We start from the raw sequence: 19,199 nt of genomic DNA, 5'->3' as shown, positions 1-19,199 counted from the left end.
TCATCAAATTGAATGATGTGATCTGCACAATTATAGAATATATATTTTAGTTTAAAAAATGGGAGTGCAGACTAAGACTTTTATCTAGTTTACACCTGAAGGTTATGACTTTTGAAAGTATCTAGATGATGTCAGAGAGAAAAGTTTGTTTTGGGGCCATATATCTGAATCAAGGATATATTGCTTCTTGTGAAGAGTGGGAAAAATGTTTGTCAGGAGATTGAAGGATGGTTCAAATTGAAATTTGATGGTCTTAGAAAAGTGCCTGTATAAAACCGAATTGCTAACCTCAGGAAGTTTGGCTGGCAGAATTGTGGGTTGACACTGCTTGAGTGAGCAGAATAGAGAAGAGGGGTTTCTCAGAATGATTACCTGAAGAATATTATAGTGAAGGATGTCTGTAGGTATATTGCATAAACATTTTTTTGTGGTACAGTGGGTTTGAGAAACTCTGAGATAAGACAACAAGTATGCCTCTTACAGTTTTTCGATAGTAGTCATTATTAGTAGAATAGAATGTACGACATATGGCATATGCTGTTTCCCAGATGTTGAGTAAGTAAATAGCTGGGAAGAAGCAGAGTAGTAATGCCGCTTGTTTATATTTTCCTTTCTACTGGACAGTCTCATCTCATATTTCATTTACTTTGAATATTATCTTAAATGTGTGTTAATGTTTGTAATTTATGTTTAATTAATTTTTTAAATATGCTATATGTAGAATAAAACAGCTTTTTCTTGACAGTTTCTTACCATAACTTTAACAAAATCATTTAATCATTTAGTCTAATAAATAGTTGAACATCCTCAAGTCTTATAATAGTGTACTACATGTTATAAAAATCTCACTGTCAACATTTAATTTCATGTCTAGATTAGTATATTAGTAGAGTAAATATATATACATATTGCATGGCAGATACAGAGTGCACGTGAATGTAGTCAAGTGAGTGGTTAAATAAATGGACAGCTTCGTTAGGAAAACTAAATTGTTGAGTTTGTAATTAGTATTTTCCACTGCTTAGCTAGAAGTGGTTTCAGTTCTAGAGGATAATAGTGACAATATGTGAAATGAGAAGATTATCCTTAGAAAATGTGAAATTCTAATTAAACCTGCCAGTGAGCATTTTGAAGATATTGTTAATGAAATAGGTAACAAAAGTGGTATAAACAGAACTTTCAATATATCTTAAACGTTTGATGTTCCATGAATCTTTCTTGCTGATTCATTTACTTGGGAACTTTTGAAAAACTTTCATGCAATCATCTTGAATTATTTTATGTTTATTTCCTTTACTTTTCTGTATTCTTACCTAAAATTGTAAATTTCAGTCTTTTTTTTTTTTTTGTATTTCCAGATTACCTAGAGTTTATCTTTGAATTATTGTTGCTAATACCGTTCTTGTCTGAGGGATAGTGGTTTGTGCTATTCAGAAAAAAACAAACTGGTTGAAACTTTCAGTATTGAAACTTTGGTATCGAGATTATACCTGGTACAGGTGTTGACTGATATCTACTGCAGGGTTTTGTGTAGACAGAGATGGCATGTTTGGAGTGTTGGGACTGAGCAATAACTTTTGTATTGTTTGTAAGGGGACAGCTTGAAGAACTGTAGTTGACTTTTAATGAACTACAATGAACTAAAACTTAGCAGATAACACAGAAGACACTTACGTTTCATTTTTAAAATGACAAATTTTGGGAACGCTTTTTCTAGTTATTACAGTTTTGTAAGCTGAGGTTAGGATGAAATTGCATGCTGTGACAATCAACTGGTAATTAGCATGGTGGGGTAGGAGAGAGGAGATGAGGCTGTGACTCGTAAATGGTAAAGGATAGGGAACTGAGATTACAATATTGTTTCAGGGATATTCTGCAGTGTGCATAAATGACAGATGCATAAATAGCATTATTTTTTGATTTAGAATTAAATGGTAGGATTCTGATTATTTTTATATTAATGATGTCGTCATTCTTTAACCCTTTTATTCTAATTTAAAACGAAACTTGGCTCACAAATTACTAGGCAAATGAATATATTCTGAATTGAAAATTCAGATTTGATTAAGTTTTCTTTAAAATATTTTAAGTTCTTCCACTTATAATTTATTGACTAGATGAGTACAAATGAAAACATTATAGTACAGATTTTGATTTGCATTTGCAATACGATTGCTAATAAATATTGTTCCTTTTCAAAGGGCATACATCGCAGAAGGAAGCCATGGAAGTGAGCCTTGATATAACAGCACTCAGCATTCTCCAGCAGCCAGAAAAACTTCAGTGGGAGATTGTTGCAAATGTGCTTGAAGATACTGTTAAGGATCTTGAAGAACTTGGGGCAAATCCTTGCTTAACAAACTCTAAGAGTGAAAAGACAAAGGAAAAGCACCAGGAACAACACAACATTCCCTTTCCATGTTTATTAGCTGGAGGTTTATTAACATATAAATCTCCTGCTACCTCACCTGTTAGTAGTAATTCTCACAGGTCACTGGATGGTTTAAGCAGAACTCAGGGTGAAAGTGTATCAGAACAGGGGTCAACTGACAATGAATCCTGCACTAATTCAGAATTAAATTCTCCTCTGGTAAGGAGGACTTTACCCATTTTGCTTCTTTATAGCATCAAGGAATCTGATGAGAAAGCAGGAAAAATCTTTTCACAAATGAACAATATAATGAGTAAAAGTTTGCATGATGATGGTTTTACAGTTCCACAGATTATTGAAATGGAACTGGATAGTCAGGAGCAGTTGTTGTTGCAGGATCCTCCTGTGAGTTACATTCAACAGTTCGCGGATGCAGCAGCCAACCTTACCTCTCCAGATTCTGAGAAGTGGAACTCTGTGTCTCCCAAGCCTGGGACTTTGGTCCAGTGCTTGAGGCTGCCAAAGTTTGCAGAGGAGGAGAATCTTTGTATAGACTCAGTAACTCCTTGTGCTGATGGAATTCATTTGTTGGTAGGACTGCGGACATGCCCTGTTGAATCCTTGAGTGCAATAAATCAAGTAGAGGCCTTGAATAATTTAAATAAATTAAACTCTGCACTATGTAATAGACGGAAAGGTGAGCTGGAATCCAGTCTTCCTGTAGTGAATGGTGCAAATATTAGTGTCATCCAACACGAATCACCAGCAGATGTACAGACTCCTTTGATAATTCACCCTGAGCAGAGGAATGTTAGTGGTGGATATTTAATACTTTATAAAATGAATTATGCCACTCGGATAGTGACTTTAGAAGAGGAGCCAATAAAAATCCAACATATCAAAGATCCCCAGGACACAATTACCTCGCTCATTTTGCTTCCGCCAGATATATTGGATAATCGAGAGGATGACTGTGAGGAACCTGTCGAGGAAATGCAGTTAACCTCAAAGAATGGCATTGAGAGAGAGAAAAAGTCTGATATTTCTACTCTTGGACACCTGGTAATAACCACTCAGGGAGGATATGTAAAAATACTAGATCTTTCAAACTTTGAAATTTTGGCCAAAGTGGAACCTCCCAAAAAGGAGGGCACTGAGGAACAGGACTCATTTGTTTCTGTCATTTATTGCTCGGGCACAGACAGGCTGTGTGCATGCACCAAAGGTAAGTGGTTAGTTTATTTGGTTCGTCCACAACTCTTAACACAATTTATGGCACTTGTTGATGTGCATACCTAGTATGAATTTTAGATTCATATAGATGGAAATTTAATCTTTTATAATGCCGTAGTAAATCTTTCTACTGTTTTAATTTTTAACTTTTTAAAACTCTTTTCTACTGCTCTAGGTAAAGATTCTAGTTGTAAATAAGTTAATAAGTCTCTCAGAAAGTATCTTCTCTGCTTTAACCTCAGGAAAATAACCTGCTGTTGTTTCTGTGAGTCCTGCCTGCATCTGCTCAATTTTGTGGCTTTGGGCAAGTTACTTTAAACTCAGTAAACCTTTGTTTCTTTATTTATAAACTGGGATAAGAAGGCCTGTTTCCAGGCTTGTTAGAATTAAATGAAATTATGTATGTAAAGTTTCTGGCACAGATATTAGTCCTTATTTCCTTCCGAAATAAAAATATTTAGCAAGTTAATTATTTTGCCAAATAAATTTTTTCTCTCTGATTTACTCCTAACATTTGGCTGATAGTGAATCAGTTTTGCAACAGCTGAGGCTCCATGAAAATTAACACATTGTGTGCAGTTTTTTTTCTACTTAATAATGTATTTTAAGTTGGAGGGAGAAAGCAAATTTTTTTTTTTTAAGAAAGAATGAAGAAGCATCGATTGCTTTAGACTGGAATGCTTTCTTTTTTTAAGATTTTATTGGGGAAGGGGAACAGGACTTTATTGGGGAACAGTGTGTACTTCCAGGACTTTTTTCCAAATCAAATTGTTGTCCTTTCAGTCGTAGTTGTGGAGGGTGCCGTTCAGCTTCAAGTTGTTGTCCTTTCAGTCTTAGTTGTGGAGGGTGCAGCTCAGCTCCAGGTCCAGGTCCAGTTGCTGTTGCTAGTTGGAGGGGGTGGAGCCCACCATCCCTTCCGGGAGTCGAGGAATTGAACTGGCAACCTTGTGGTTGAGAGCCCACTGGCCCATGTGGGAATCGAACCGGCAGCCTTCGGAGTTAGGAGCACAGAGCTCCAACCGCCTGAGCCACCAGGCTGGCCCGGGAAAAAGCAATTTTTGAAAAGGATTACTGACAGTGTCAGGCAAAATGAATAGTCCTGATGATAGTTTAGTAGGAAGTGAGGGCCAGGAGATATTTGAAGATTAGGTAACTATAGCCAATGCTTAGCAGAGAAATTGGGTTTGAGAAGAGTTAATATCTCACATGGTTCTGGTTGGAATTAACCTGTTTTCCTCTTTTTAAAACGATTTTAAGATTTGAGCTAAGAAGGATAATGGTTCAGGTAATGTAGTGGTTCAGATTGCCTTCTTTGAGATACTTCAGGTGAAATAACATGGGGGAAAAATCTTCAAATAACATAAAAACCCAGCTAGATTAATTTGAAAAAATGAGCAATGCAGACTAACTATAGACTAATAAAACGTTGAATTAGAGTTGATAAAGTTCAGCAAAACCATTGAAATACTATGTGGTATGAAGGGTAATTTGAATTTATTGATCATGTTGTGAGAGCTTTACCTCTGTTCATTCTTTTAGTCATTACACCAACTTATGAGGTATGTGTTATCATTGTCTCCATTTTGCAGATAAGGAAACTGAGGGAAAGAGAGGTTAAGTAACTTGCCTAAGTCATAGAGCTAAAAGTGACAGAGTCAGCGTTCAAATCTGGCAGTCTGTCATCAGAGTGATTAACTACATTAGGCTGCCAGAATGTAACAAAAGCAGACGACTCATAAATTGACTTTTTTTGGAATCTTAATATGCAAGATTTAAGAAATGAAAATTTAATTTACCATTGGCCATCCAAAATGGAGCTGGGTTTAAAACCTGAGAACCTAGCTTCAGGGTACATCTTTTTAAGACACTAGTAGCATTTTCCAGAAATGCAATCAGAGTTTTAATGATTTAAATTACTATTTAATGAAATATGCTTTTGGCGATTTAGGAGAAATAGTTTTTAAGTCATAAACTAGATTAATGTATTCTTGGAGTTTGGATAGTAAAAAGTTCTAGTAAGTGATCTCATGTGATAAGGAATTTATTCGGATGAATTGGAGGACAGGAAAAAGCCTGAGAAGTTAACCACTTTGACAATTATCCCCCAGTTCTTCAAGGATTGACTGATCAAGATGCATTTGGAAAAGATTAGATTAATAACAGTAAAGAGGAGAAAAAAGTTGATGTTTTAAAATGTATGTGTGACAGTCCGTAAAGTAGGATTAAGATTTTTAAAAGCTTTTAGACTGAATGAAATGGACGTGACATTGCCTTGTATGAGTGTATTCAAATAGTATAAAACTTTTTCTCATGGAGATTCATTGAGACTTTTGATAAAAATCTACAATTGATAAATGTAAGTTAATTTTATTAGTATTAATAAATTAGTATTAATAATATGCTAAAAAGTAGATTTGATGAAGCTATCTTTGATTAATATTCAGAAATAGAATACACACGTGTATATATGAAGCAAGGTTCTTACCCCCTACCCTGGCACCAGCCAGCCACTGCAGAAATGTGGGCCACTTGCCGAGCAGCTGAGGAAGAGGGTGGCAGATGGTTCCTGCAGTCCACTCTTGTGGAAGATCAGCAGTTTCTTCCTTACTAAGCACTCCCCTGGTTGTTGTGTTAGGTTCCAGAGTTCCAATCACTCTCCCTAGTTGTTGCTTTGATGGAGGTACTGACCTCTAGAGCTTTCCACCTAGAAGTTTCTGCTTTGCCATTTGGCATGATGTCCCTAGAGCCTGTGTTGATATTTTTAAAAAATATGTAAGACGGCTCCCAATCTAAGATGGTTTTACTTACGATTTTTTTACTTTATGATGTGCAAAAGCTATATTTATTCAGTAAAAACCAGTAGGCTAAGCTATGATGTTCGATAGGTTAAGTATATTAAATGCATTTTCAGCTTAACGATATTGTCAATTTAGGATGAGTTTATTGAGAAGTAACCTCATCATAAGTTGAGGAGCATCAGAACCTCTGTTTGGACTTACATTCTTAATGGTTTAACTTACCACATCTACTTCAGAATAATACTAACTTGATTCTAGTAAAATACGGAAACTGCTGTAATCTTTTTTTCTCCCCTACCTTTGTGCTAGTGTTGTCTTATATATTACGTTTAGATAAGTTATAAACCCAACAAAAACTGTTAGTTATTTTATTAAATCTTTCTCTTTTAAAAAAGTTAAATGAGAAAAAATATTACGTTCACCTAATTTTTATTTCTAGTACTCTATTTTTTCTTGTGAATTTTGTATTGCTTTTTTTCATCTTGAAGGACTTTTCTTTAGTAATTATTATAAGGCAGGTTTGCTAGCAAAAAATTCAGTCATTGTTGATCTGGAAATGTCTATTTCACATTTATTTTTGAAGACTACTGCTGTATGTAGAATTATTGGTTGACTATTTCTGCATGTCATTCTATTGCCTTCTAGCCTCCATTGTTTTCGATAAGTCAGCTGTTAATTTCTATTGTAGTCTCCATGTCTGTCATGAGTTATTTTTAACTTGATGCTTTCCAGATTTTCTCACTGACTTTGACTTTCAGTAGTTTGACTATAATGTGTGTGTATATATATATATATATATGTATCTGTGTATCTCTTGGTATTATTTATCCTACTTGAGTTGAGGTTCATTGAACTGCTGGGATTTATAGTGTAATGTTTTTCATCAAATCTGGGGAGTTTTTGTCCATTATTTCATCGCATTTTTTTCTATGCCTTTTTCTGGAATTCCCATTATATATAATTCTCTTACACTTGATCTGACCCATAGGTCTCTGAGATGTTTTTCATTTTAAAAAATCTTTTCTTTATTTAGATTGGTTAATTTCTATTCGTCTATTTTTATTTCACTGATTTTTTCTTCTGCCATCTCAAATCTGCTTTGAGCCTCTTAAGTGAACTTTTCATTTTAGTTATATTACTTTTCAACTCCAGAATTTCCCTTTTGTTCTTTTAGAATAATTTTTTTCTTTGTTGAGATTCTTTATTTGTTGAGTCATTTTCACCATTTGTTCCCTAATTTTCCATACCTGGTTTCCTCTTATTCTATGAGAATATTTATAGTAGTATCTTTTGTAGTCTTTGTCTGCCAAATGTAATCTGGTACACAAAGATATTTCTCATTGATTTTGTTTTTTCTTAAGCATGGGTCACTTTTTCTTTTCATGTCTTATAATTTTTAATTTAATAGTGAACATTTTAAATAACATTGTAGAAACTCTGGATTCTGATTCCCCTCCTTTGGAGGTTGTTGTTGCTTTGTTTGTTTGGTAATCTACCTGAGTAAGTCTGTGAAATATGTTTTTTTTTGCAGTACGCAGTTGCTGATGTCTCGCCTCATATTTTTTTCTTTTCTGGTTTTAATTTTTAAGCCTTGTTTCTTATTGTTGCCTCTGTGTCCACATAGTATTCAGCCAAAGATTTTGATAAGTGGTTGTGCCCAAATACCTTTGCTGGTAAGGCTGTATGCAAGTGTGCCCTGACTTTATTTTCTGTATTTTTATTATCTCTTTTTCCTTCTCAGGTCTTTTCTGCATAGGCATGGGACTTAATTGACTGGGAATGTATTGAGTGCTTGAGCCCTATCTAGTCTTTGCTACATATGTGTACAACCTCTGATCAATGTAGGCTATGTGGAGAGTTTACCAAGCCCCATATGTTTCTCTCACTTCTTTTAACTCCTGTTAAATCCCTGGTTATTTCTAGTGCTTTGCTTGCCGTAAACAAGATGCTGACTTCAGGTAGCAGAGTTGATGGGCCTCATTTTTATTGCCACTGAGGCACTTTAACCTGATAGCTCTCGAAATCCAATGAGCTCTCTGTGGCCGTAGCAGCGAATCTGATGGTTTTCATGGCTTGCCCCATCCTGGTTGAATAACAGTTTTGTCCAGGCTTATGTTCGGTTGGTGCAAAAGTAATTGCAGTTTAAAAGGTTAAAAATAATTGCAAAAACCGCAATTCCTTTTGCACCAACCTAATATAAAGTTGCTTTTCAGGAAGAGGATGTATCATCTTTATTCTGTAATTCTGGAAGTGAATCTCCAAATAGTCTTTCTAGAAGATACTTTTATTAATTTTTGTGTTAAAAATTTGCTAAGTTCACTTTCAGTTTTTTCCTGTGATAAAATTTGTGAGTGCTTCAAAAAATTAAGAGTGTTTGTTGTTCTGTTTTGTTACTGCTGGAATTAAGAGATTGTGCTGTGGATCCCAGTATAGCTCGTGCATCAGTTTCCTTATCTGTAAAGTGGCCACAATAATTGTCCCTATCAATGTTTTTTTGTGAAGACTACATGAATTAATTGAAGCATTTAGTGTCTTACACATAGTAAGTACTAGATAAGTGACTTTTCACATGAGTATGTGTTTCTCATTTTCCTAATTCACTTTAATTTTCAGTTTTCAATTCCTTGGCAATTTAATATCTAAATTCTTGGAGATAAATCACTTTAGTAGCCCTCTTTATTTGAGTATTGAGTGATATTAAAATAAGTTTCTTAACCAAGTAGTATGTGTTTATATGTTTACCCATTTTCTGTGTATCTATGTTGATGGAATTTTACTACATTGTAGGTGGTGAGCTTCATTTTCTCCAAATTGGAGGAACCTGTGATGATATTGATGAAGCTGATATACTAGTGGATGGATCTCTTTCTAAAGGAATAGAACCATCTTCAGAAGGTTCCAAACCTTTATCAAATCCTTCAAGTCCTGGCATTACAGGTATGATGTTCAGTTTTTAAATACTTTAAAAAATGCAAATTCTTGTGATGTTTAAAGTTTTTTGAGTCTTTCTTATATCATCTTAAACACTATTTCAGTTTGTATAGTCAACTCTTAGTTTCTTTGTTGAGAGAGTTCATTTTCCTATTGACATTCTTTTACCAGGCTTATTTTTGTACATTATTTATCATTATTTTTCCAGTAGTTGGAAAATGTTGTAAACATTAAAATAAGAAATGGTTTTCATTCTGTGGTAGGTTGAACAATATTGGTGAAGTTACCTAAGAGGTAAAAACATTATATTGGCTACTAAGGAGCTTTTGCTGTAGTTAGGGAGAAAAAAAACATGAAAAAGAGAAGAGTTCATTAAGTAAGTGTAAAGTCAGTGGAAAGGCCGGTATTACTAAAGCCCTACTGGAATTGAAAAGCTGAAAAAATACTACTCTCTTCTTGGGATAGTACAGTCAGACCTTTGTTGCCCCATTGTGAAACTTGAGCTAGGTTTGTTTTTATTCGTTTGTTGTTTTTGCCCTTTCTTCCATCCTGGTTCTACACTGCCCTCTGGGACTGATTTTTCAAAAGAAGTAATGTTAGCATGTTTCTCCTGCTTAAAAATCTTTATTTATTTTATGGACTTTTATGAAGTAACTCTATTATTTTTCTCAGTGTCCAGTTATAGTAAGCTTTTTTCACGATTTAATTGTGGAATTCAGTTTCATGCTCTACACATGTTACACTGAGCTCTTTTCCCAACCTTTTCTCCTACTGTTAGTCTTTTTTGTACTTCCACAGTGCTGTTATGTATTACTTTTAGCACCACATTTTACCCCCCCCCCCAAATTTGGCATTTAACAGAAGTTTAACAAATCTTTAATGAAAAGTGTGTTTAAACTCAAACATATTCTGAATAGAAAAAATACATAAAGTTGGTATTTGATCTTAGTGAATTTGGGTATTTGATCATTCTTCTTTGCACCAAAGGCAAACTTTTAGTGATTACTAGTATAATACATGTTAACTTGAGAGATTATTTTTATAATATATGGTAGTCTTCACTACGTTATGTCAGGGGTTCTCAACCGTAGCACTATTGACATTTTGGGCTAGATAATTTTTTGTTGTGGGAGGACTGTCCTGTACTGTATCCCATATCTCTGGCTTCTTCCTACTACTAGATTCTAGTAGCACACACAATTGCCCTCATTCATATGGTCCTTGGGAGGCAAGACTGCCCTAGTTGAGATACACTGACTCATGTCTCTTGTTATAATTAGTCAAGACTTGATTGTCTTAATGCACTGTACGACTTAGTTTAAAAAGCTAATGTGTTGAATGTTTTCATATTTTATAGGTTATTGTTATAATGGACAAGAATTTTCATATAGAGTTCATAAAAATACTATTTAGTAGACAAGCCATGAATTAGGTGATAAAGAAGGAAATACAGTTGTGTGCTGCATAATGATGCTTTGGTCAATGATGGACCGCATATATGATGGTCCCATAAGATAATGGAGCTGAAGAATTCTTATCGCCCAGTGATGTCTTAGTTGTAACATTGTGGTGCAACATATAACTCAGGTGTTTGTGGTGATGCTGGTGTAAACAAAACAACTGTGCTGCCAGTCATATAAAAGTGTAGCACATGTAATTATGTACAGCACATAATACTTGATAATAAATGACTATGATACTGGTTTATGTATTTACTGTACTATATATTTTTTATCATTAGAGTGTACTTTTTCTACTTACAAAGAAAAAGTTCTCTATAAGTCAGTGTGCCGTGTTACACTGGTAGCAGTCTCATACATCTGACATTTACTGTGTCTCACAATTGCATCATTTTCTCTTATGCTTGATTTAATCTCGTGTTCCTTTGTACAGTAATACGCTATACAGGCTTGCCTAGGAGCAGTAGGCCATACCATGTAGCCTAGGTGTGTAGTAGTCCATCCCGTCGAGGTTTGTGTAAGTGCACTCTGATGTTCGCACGACAGAATCACCTAACGGTGCATTTCTTAGAATGTATCCTGTTGTTAACATGGTGCCTGACTATAATGTAAAGAGGGCTATTGACATGCTGTTAATATTTGCAGTTTAATGCAGTGTCAGCTTTATAAAGTTCGAAGCTTTGAGAAAAAATGTGGTTTGAAGTATACTTGTGATAATTTTATAAAACTTGGTGTAAATTTTCTTTGTGGAAATATTGTAAACCTATCAGATTTTGTATTTTAGTCTTCTTTTTTCTTTTTAAAGATTGTATTGGGGAAAGAGAACAGGACTTTATTGGGGAACAGTGTGTACTTCCAGGACTTTTTTTTTCCAAGTCAAGTTGTTGTCCTTTCAATCTTAGTTGTGGAGGGCGCAGCTCAGCTCCAGGTCCAGTTGCCATTACTAGTTGCAGGGGGCGCAGTCCACCATCCCTTGTGGGAGTCGAACCGACAACCTTGTGGTTGAGAGGACGTGCTCCAACCAACTGAACCATCTGGGAACTCAGTGGCAGCTCAGCTCAAGGTGCCATGTTCAATCTTAGTTGCAGGGGGCGCTGCCCACCATCCCTTGCGGGACTCCAGGAATTGAACTGGCAACCTTGTGGTTGAGAGCCCACTGGCCCATGTGGGAATCGAACCAGCAGCCTTCGGAGTTAGGAGCATGGAGCTCTAACTGCCTGAGCCACCGGGCGGCCCCTTTTAGTCTTTTTTAAAAACTTATGTTTGTTAATTGGAGCAAGCACAGCAGCCTTTCATCTTTTTCTAATGTTAAACAGTTCACCAATGTGAATACATGTATATATAAAAGAAAACTAATCTTTCTGAAGCCAGTTGTTATTCTTATAATGTGGTGTAATGTATTTTTAACTAACACAAAAGTGGAAAAAACACTGTTTGAAAGGGCAGATGTTATGTACTTGCTAATGTTTAGCATTTTGTTTTGTAAATAACAATCTAAAAATTATCGATCTGATGTAAGTTTGGCTTGCATTTTAGTACTATTACTTTTGTTGCCCTTATTAATTTAGTGCTAGTTCAGTCAGGAGTCTTCTAACAGGTTTCTCCAGTAAGAAGTACCCTCTCTATAATTTAAAATATTCAAGATGGATATTTCTTATGCCTGTAATGTAGTCACTGCTAGTTACTTTAGTTGCATGTAGATATGTAGCCCACATTATTAACTTTCAGGATATTTGGTAAATGTCGCAATTGAGTAGACTAAAACATGAATAAGACTACTTTTTTTTTTTTTTTTTTTTTTTTAACCTATTTCAAATTCTGTATTCACTGTTGTTAAGGAGTTGATTTATTGGTGGACCAGCCATTCACCCTTGACATCTTGACATCTTTAGTGGAGCTAACCCGCTTTGAGACTTTGACTCCACGGTTTTCAGCTACTGTGCCTCCATGCTGGGTCGAAGTTCAACAAGAACAGCAGCAAAGGAGGCATCCTCAGCATTTGCATCAGCAACACCACGGAGATGCTGCTCAGCATACTAGGACTTGGAAACTACAGACTGACAGGTAAAACATTTTTCCAAGGTATTTAATTTCAAGTCCGTAGTATACATTTGTCAGAAGCAACATACAATTCTTAAATACACTACTGTTTTCTCTTAACTTTTTTATATTAATAGATTTGTTCCTTTCATTTGTCACCTTAGTTTTGGGAATTGATATATTCTTAGTTGTAGGTAAAATAGTGAGAGTAATTCACATTGCAAATAGTTTGGTCACTCAGTCCACAAAATTTACTGAACGGATATTTAAATGCATGTTTTTTGCAGGCACTCTTGTAGGACTTGTACTATGACACTCATGGAATTTACGTTCTAGTGGGGACACACAGACAGTAAGCAGATACCTACTATGTCATATGGTCACAAAAGCTATGAAATATGTTAAAACAGTATGGTTATAGAGTAGTTGTTGGGTGTGTACTTGTGTGAGAAGGAGAGAGAAAATGTGTAGGATATTTTTAATGTAAGGGGCCTAAGAAAGCCTTCCATGAAGACCTTAATTCAGAGGCCATATAACAAGTACAAAGACCCTGAAGAATATGTTTTATGAATTCCAGGAAGAGCACAAAGACCATTGTTGGAGTGCAGTGAATGTAGGGGAGGGTGGTAGGAGGCGAGGTCAGAAGACGTAGCTGATAATCAGACCACGAATGTCTTCATAGACCCAGTGAGACTTTTACGCTAAGTGAGATGGGAAGAAGTTAGAGGGTTTTGAGTATAGGAGTGATGTAATATAATTTATATGTTAGAAGGATACGGTAGGACTTATGTGTTTATGAGTAGAGATTACGAGTGGTTGTGGTGTGTATGTTAGGGAGATAGTGATGGGAGCAGGGATTCTACTTTGGATGCTATTGAGGTAATCCATGTGAAAGGGTAATGGTAGCTTGGACCATGGTGATAGTTGGTGGAGGCAGTGAATATAATTCTGGATATAATTTGGATATAATTATTCTGGATATAATTTGGACGGTAGAAGGAACAGTATATGCTGACGTATTGATCATCTGGTATGGGAGAGAAGAGTCAGGGATGACTAAGGTTTTGAGTTGAGCTAGTTGAAAGTGGAATTTCTGTTTACTGAGATTGGAGTGGGTAATCATGAAATTTGGATTTATTTATGATAAACTTAAGATGGCTGGTAGAAATTTGGATGTGAGTCTAGAATTTACTGGAGGAGTGTGGTTTGGAGATATATATATGTGTGTGTGTATATAGATATGTGAAATATGTTAATGTGTTAATGTATATTAAATATGTCATATATATGAATGTATAATTTAAATTAGAATGGACATGTGTAAAAAAATACAAGAAATTCTTATTTTAAAATTGCAGATTCCTGGAATCCTACTCATAGATTAAGGGTGGGGCCCAGGAATCTGCAGATAATTCTGATGCATAATACTCCACATTGTAAGAAATAAGGGTTTATTACACTAATGTATAGTTCCCAAGGCACGTGTCAACTTCTAAGGTAAGGTCATTCAATTGCCCTAAGTTTAACCTCTGTTGGGAACTGCTTATCTTCTCTTCTGATCCCATTGAGAAGCATTGTTTTGTTGGAGGCTAAAAATCAGAGTGTGAAAGGCTATATTAATGATAACATGGTTATAGCCAAAGAAAGATTTTTGCTTTATTTTCATTTTCCCCCTTATTTGACAGCAACAGCTGGGATGAACATGTATTTGAATTGGTTCTACCTAAAGCTTGTATGGTTGGACACGTGGGATTCAAATTCGTTTTGAACTCAAACATCACCAATATTCCACAGATACAAGTGACACTGCTGAAAAATAAAGCTCCAGGCTTAGGGAAAGTGAATGGTAAGAATGAATCAAAATTTATATTTGAAGATTTTATCTTGTAGTTGGTTTCTTAAAAATCATTAATTTTCAACTTGGCTATCTAGGTGTGATGGTTTTACCTTCCTTTCCTACCTGCGCTCCCTTACTCCCCTCTTCCCCCACCCCTCACTATTTTCTTGTTGTACTTTTGGTGGTTTTATAGAGAAAACATAATGCTGAGAATATTTTAAAGCTTTTCAGTAACTCAGTATTGTTCAGAATTGCATAAATTTGAGTAATTATGCTTTCTTTCTTTGAAAATGCGATTAGTCCCTTTGTGAATTAGTTTCACGTTTAGCATTACTAGACTTAATGCATTATTCTTCTTAAGAGGAGACTTAATTGGGAAAAGAACTTTGTTATGGAAGTCACATATTCTTTTAAGGTTATTAGTGAAACCCAACCTTTCATGTAATGCCATAAGTATACCTATCTTAATTTTCTTAAAAGTTAAGAATTTGATATGTTGAGTTATTAAAATAGATTGTACACATTTAGCATATTGGGAACTAGATGTTACTTACTTCTCAGTGCTTTCTCCTTAAAGGGTTAATTTAAAAGGCAGGAGATAATTTCAGAGTAAAATGGTTACTTCACAACAGGCGTAAAAACATTGAAACCTGAAAAATTTCCTATTTCCGAAAACGTATGTGTGTGTTTGTGTGTATATGTGTGACTTTTTGTCTGTGTGTATCCTTTGAAACATGACAGATTCTGATTTAATAGAGTCTAGGAAGTAGGCATTGGTATTTTTAAAACTGCAGATGTTTGTATTCTGCAGCCTGGGCTAAGAACTTGAGTTCAACTACCAGCAAATTATTTCTTCAGGTGAATATTTTAGTACCATTAAGAGAGAAGAGGGTATGAAGCAATTAATTGAATCTAATTTTCTTCTACCTGACAATCATTTTATAGCATCTGTGATGAAAATCACAACAATTCCAAGTTTAACAGAAAATTTTAGAATTTTAGGCACATAAGTCATTGATATTAAGCAAAATAAAGTTTACTAATATTTTTATCCTCTAGAAACAGCAGTAGATAGGCAGATCACCTTTCCTTTGTCTCCAGCTCTTAACATTGAAGTGGAACAAAATGGGAAACCGTCCCTGGTTGATTTGAATGAAGAAATGCAGCCCATGGATGTAGAGGAATCACAGTGTGAGTGAAATTAACAGAGCTGTTGTCCATGACAGTCAAAGGAGTAGTGATCCAAACGCATCATGTTGGGCAAAGATTTCCTTATGGCTTGCAAAAACTTGGTTTTAAGAACACGATTAAAAAATAACCTGTAATTCTGCTTTGGCAATATGCTTTAACTTTCAGCTCATCTTTGTGAACACAGCTGCGCTAATACTTGCAATTCTTGTTTTTTAATATCTTGGGATTTGAAATCATGTCATGGTTTTACTATTTTTTTGAAAATCAAGGTGAATGTAAATAAAATGGGAATGGAAAACAGTATACCAGATAATTGATTATAGTTCCTTAACATGATAGTGAATTCTTAAATTTGAACACATTCTAACTATGGTATTTTTTGTGGTGGCATTATATGTAAGTGGGATGGATATTTGCTTATTAAATATTACATTTTAAATTAAAAACTAATTTAAAAGAAAGTGTATATTTTCCTTTTTAGGTCTTAGATTATGTCCATTTTTAGAAGATCATAAAGAAGACATTCTGTGTGGGCCAGTGTGGCTTGCTAGTGGCCTTGATCTATCAGGGCATGCTGGGATGTTGACGTTAACAAGTCCCAAACTTGTTAAAGGTAAGGTAACATATTTTACAAAAGCAGAATAAAGCCACAGTTGTAAAAATAGATTAAGAAGAAAACTGATCTCAAAAAAGTAAGATACTGTTTTGTTTAGGATTTTCATTAGCAACTCCATCAATTTCCAGGTAGCCAAGGTGATTTCGTCTCATAAATGACTGTGTTGTTATGTGAGACTTCTGATCCTAGACGTTTTCTGTCCTGGAGGGCTCAGTGCTGTTTGAAAAAGCATAAAGAAAGGGAACACAGTGTGATGTGGCATGTTTGCCTTTCCCATCAATTAAGAGTCCTGTGTCTTTGGAGTGTTTATTGTATTAATATATTGTTTTTATAGAAGAGTTTTGACAGTATAGATGTAATGATTTGGGTGTCTCACATAAACATAAATTACAGTTAATGTATATTTTAAAATAATTGGCTACAGTGTACATATAATAGATATTGCAGTAGTAGGATTTTTACTTCAGCTTTTGTATCCCCAGAGGTGAATAAAAACGCCAACAAACAAAACACCTAGCTCGATTATTAAAGTAAATTTGGAGGTGGCGTCAGCTGTGGAGATCCTTCCCCAAACCAAGAAAAATATGTTACAACTATTTTAATTTGTGTACATTCTCTTCATAATGTTTGTCCACATTCACACATTTACCTTTGATTACAGATATATACAAGTTTCAATATGCTCTCTTGACTGCATCCCATTCATTCATTAAGTTTCTGAGACCCTATGATGTCGTAGGCCACATACTTGGATACAGTAGTGAGCAAAACTAATAAAATCTCTCATATTACTGAGAGTACAAGTTAGCTTTGTTGAATGAGAGTGTGAAACTTAAATTTTTATGTGAAAATAAAAATGTTGGCTTTGATAAAATAGGAGGATGAAATTATGTGACACATTTCAAAAGATGATCTTTAAAAGTGTTAATTTTCTTAGAATTAACCAAGAATGATTATTTTTCTCACCAAATTTCCAAAAAATTATTTGGAACTGGAGAATATGATTGCCAAATTTGTATGGAAGAAAAAAGGATGATCTGTGTCAAATAAATTTGAAAAAAGAAGACTGAAAGGGAGGGTCTTATCAGTTACTAACACAGCAATAAGAACTGTGTAACAGTGAAGTGCTAGCACAGTAGGCAGGTAGATCAGTCAAAAACATAAAAGGTAGCTTTTTTAATTACAGGAAGACTGCTGTTGCAGCAGCAATAGGCTGATGATTTGCTGGTGGGTGTGTTTAATTTGAGGGTTATTTGCAATATGTTTTACATACAGATTTTATAGTACGAGTTTAGTTCAGTTTAGTTATAATAAAACATACACTGGTAATAATGGCAACCGGTATTTATTGAGTGCTTCCTTTGTGCCATGCACAGGTTTAAGTTTTTTAATTACCTTTGAGGTAGGTACTATTTTTCTTCCTTTACATTTGAAGGAACTGAATCATAGAGATTAATCTGTCACATGCCTAATAAAATGGCAGAGCCATTATTCAAAACCAGGCAATGACTCCAAAGCCTGTGCTTTTTCAACTCTTAACATTATAATCTTAGTGTATGTGTGTGTATGCATAGATTGGATGGATACACATGAGGATACCATCATTATCTCTGGGTATCTTAATGACAGTGTTTTCCTTTGTGTTTTGCTGTAGTTCACAATATTTATTAAAATGAATAACTTCATTGGGGAAAGTATGCCACGTGTTTACAACAGTTAGTCAAAATTTTCTGTCTTATGCTGTTAGTATAATCCTGTAGCTTTTTGTTCTTTTGCTACCAACATATAAAAGTTATACAGCCACATTAAACTGAAACAGTATAATTTGAAAAAATTCTGAACCAGTGTGTTTTTGTGGAGTTTTATTTAACTTACTCTATGAAGAGGAAAAACAATTTGCTCTTTTGGTGATTCAGTTATTTATCCTACTCTGCCCTGCTCTCTAGGTATGGCAGGAGGAAAATATCGTTCATTTCTAATCCATGTCAAAGCAGTGAATGAAAGAGGAACGGATGAGATCTGTAATGGTGGTATACGTCCTGTAGTAAGGCTTCCATCCCTAAAACACCAGAGTAACAAGGGTTATTCACTTGCTTCACTTTTGGCAAAAGTTGCAGCGGGCAAGGTATGAAACAGTGTTATTTTGAACTTTTAGCAATGCTGTTTTAAATATTGTGGATGAGATTTGACACACTATTGGAAGTGGTATGACCCTTTGTTGAGTTATCAATACACAATTGTCTTGTTTGTATTTTTTCTTTACAGTGACTTAAAAAATATAATTAAGAAGAAAATATTTTGAATTAAAAGTAAGCAAACTATGTAACATTTATAAAGTATATTCAGTAGGGAGTAATTGTTAGTAGGTACTTACTTTTATAATTATTTTAGGCCATAATACTCATTTCCTTAGGCATGCGAGTTTGTTTCTGTGTCCTCTACTGGTACTCACCACTTTTTTTGGGGGGGGGGGGCGGGGTAAACATTTGGGCGTGTGCAGGAAGAGAAATTGGGAAGTGATTTTCGAGACAAACCGTAATTTTCATGGTTGATTTTCTATAATACCTGTGTACCATGCAGTCTGTTCATAATTGCCTGATCTTGGATTTTCCTGAACTCTGGAGATTTTGTTTCTCTATCATCATTAGTCATAAGAATCAATAACAATATCAGTAACACCAATCATCTTATATTTATATAGGTCTTCCAGTTTTTCAAGGAC

General features: G+C 34.9%; 1 protein-coding gene across 18 annotated transcripts in view; it reads left to right on the top strand.

The window, feature by feature from the left end:
- Positions 1–19,199, top strand: part of BIRC6 (baculoviral IAP repeat containing 6) — a 203,621-nt gene that overhangs the window by 49,029 nt on the left and 135,393 nt on the right. For 11 of the 18 annotated variants that reach the window (XR_012496300.2, XM_074331875.2, XM_074331869.2 and 8 more), the window contains exons 10-16: positions 2,202–3,596; positions 9,190–9,339; positions 12,632–12,857; positions 14,519–14,679; positions 15,730–15,861; positions 16,343–16,474; positions 18,424–18,602. Coding sequence is in view for 17 of the 18 variants with exons in the window: in XM_074331875.2 (XP_074187976.1) it covers positions 2,202–3,596; positions 9,190–9,339; positions 12,632–12,857; positions 14,519–14,679; positions 15,730–15,861; positions 16,343–16,474; positions 18,424–18,602 (2,375 nt within the window). In the remaining variant the exon portion in view is untranslated. The remainder of the gene's footprint in view (positions 1–2,201; positions 3,597–9,189; positions 9,340–12,631; positions 12,858–14,518; positions 14,680–15,729; positions 15,862–16,342; positions 16,475–18,423; positions 18,603–19,199) is intronic. The other 7 variants (XM_019741699.3, XM_019741694.3, XM_019741691.3 and 4 more) reach the window with 2 other exon arrangements.

The sequence above is a fragment of the Rhinolophus sinicus genome, chromosome 2, assembly GCF_057876585.1.
Source record: "Rhinolophus sinicus isolate RSI-liver-muscle chromosome 2, RSI-T2T, whole genome shotgun sequence".
NCBI lineage: Eukaryota > Metazoa > Chordata > Mammalia > Chiroptera > Rhinolophidae > Rhinolophus > Rhinolophus sinicus.
Note: the sequence above shows the minus strand (reverse complement) of the source record. Positions and strands in the feature narration are given on the sequence as shown.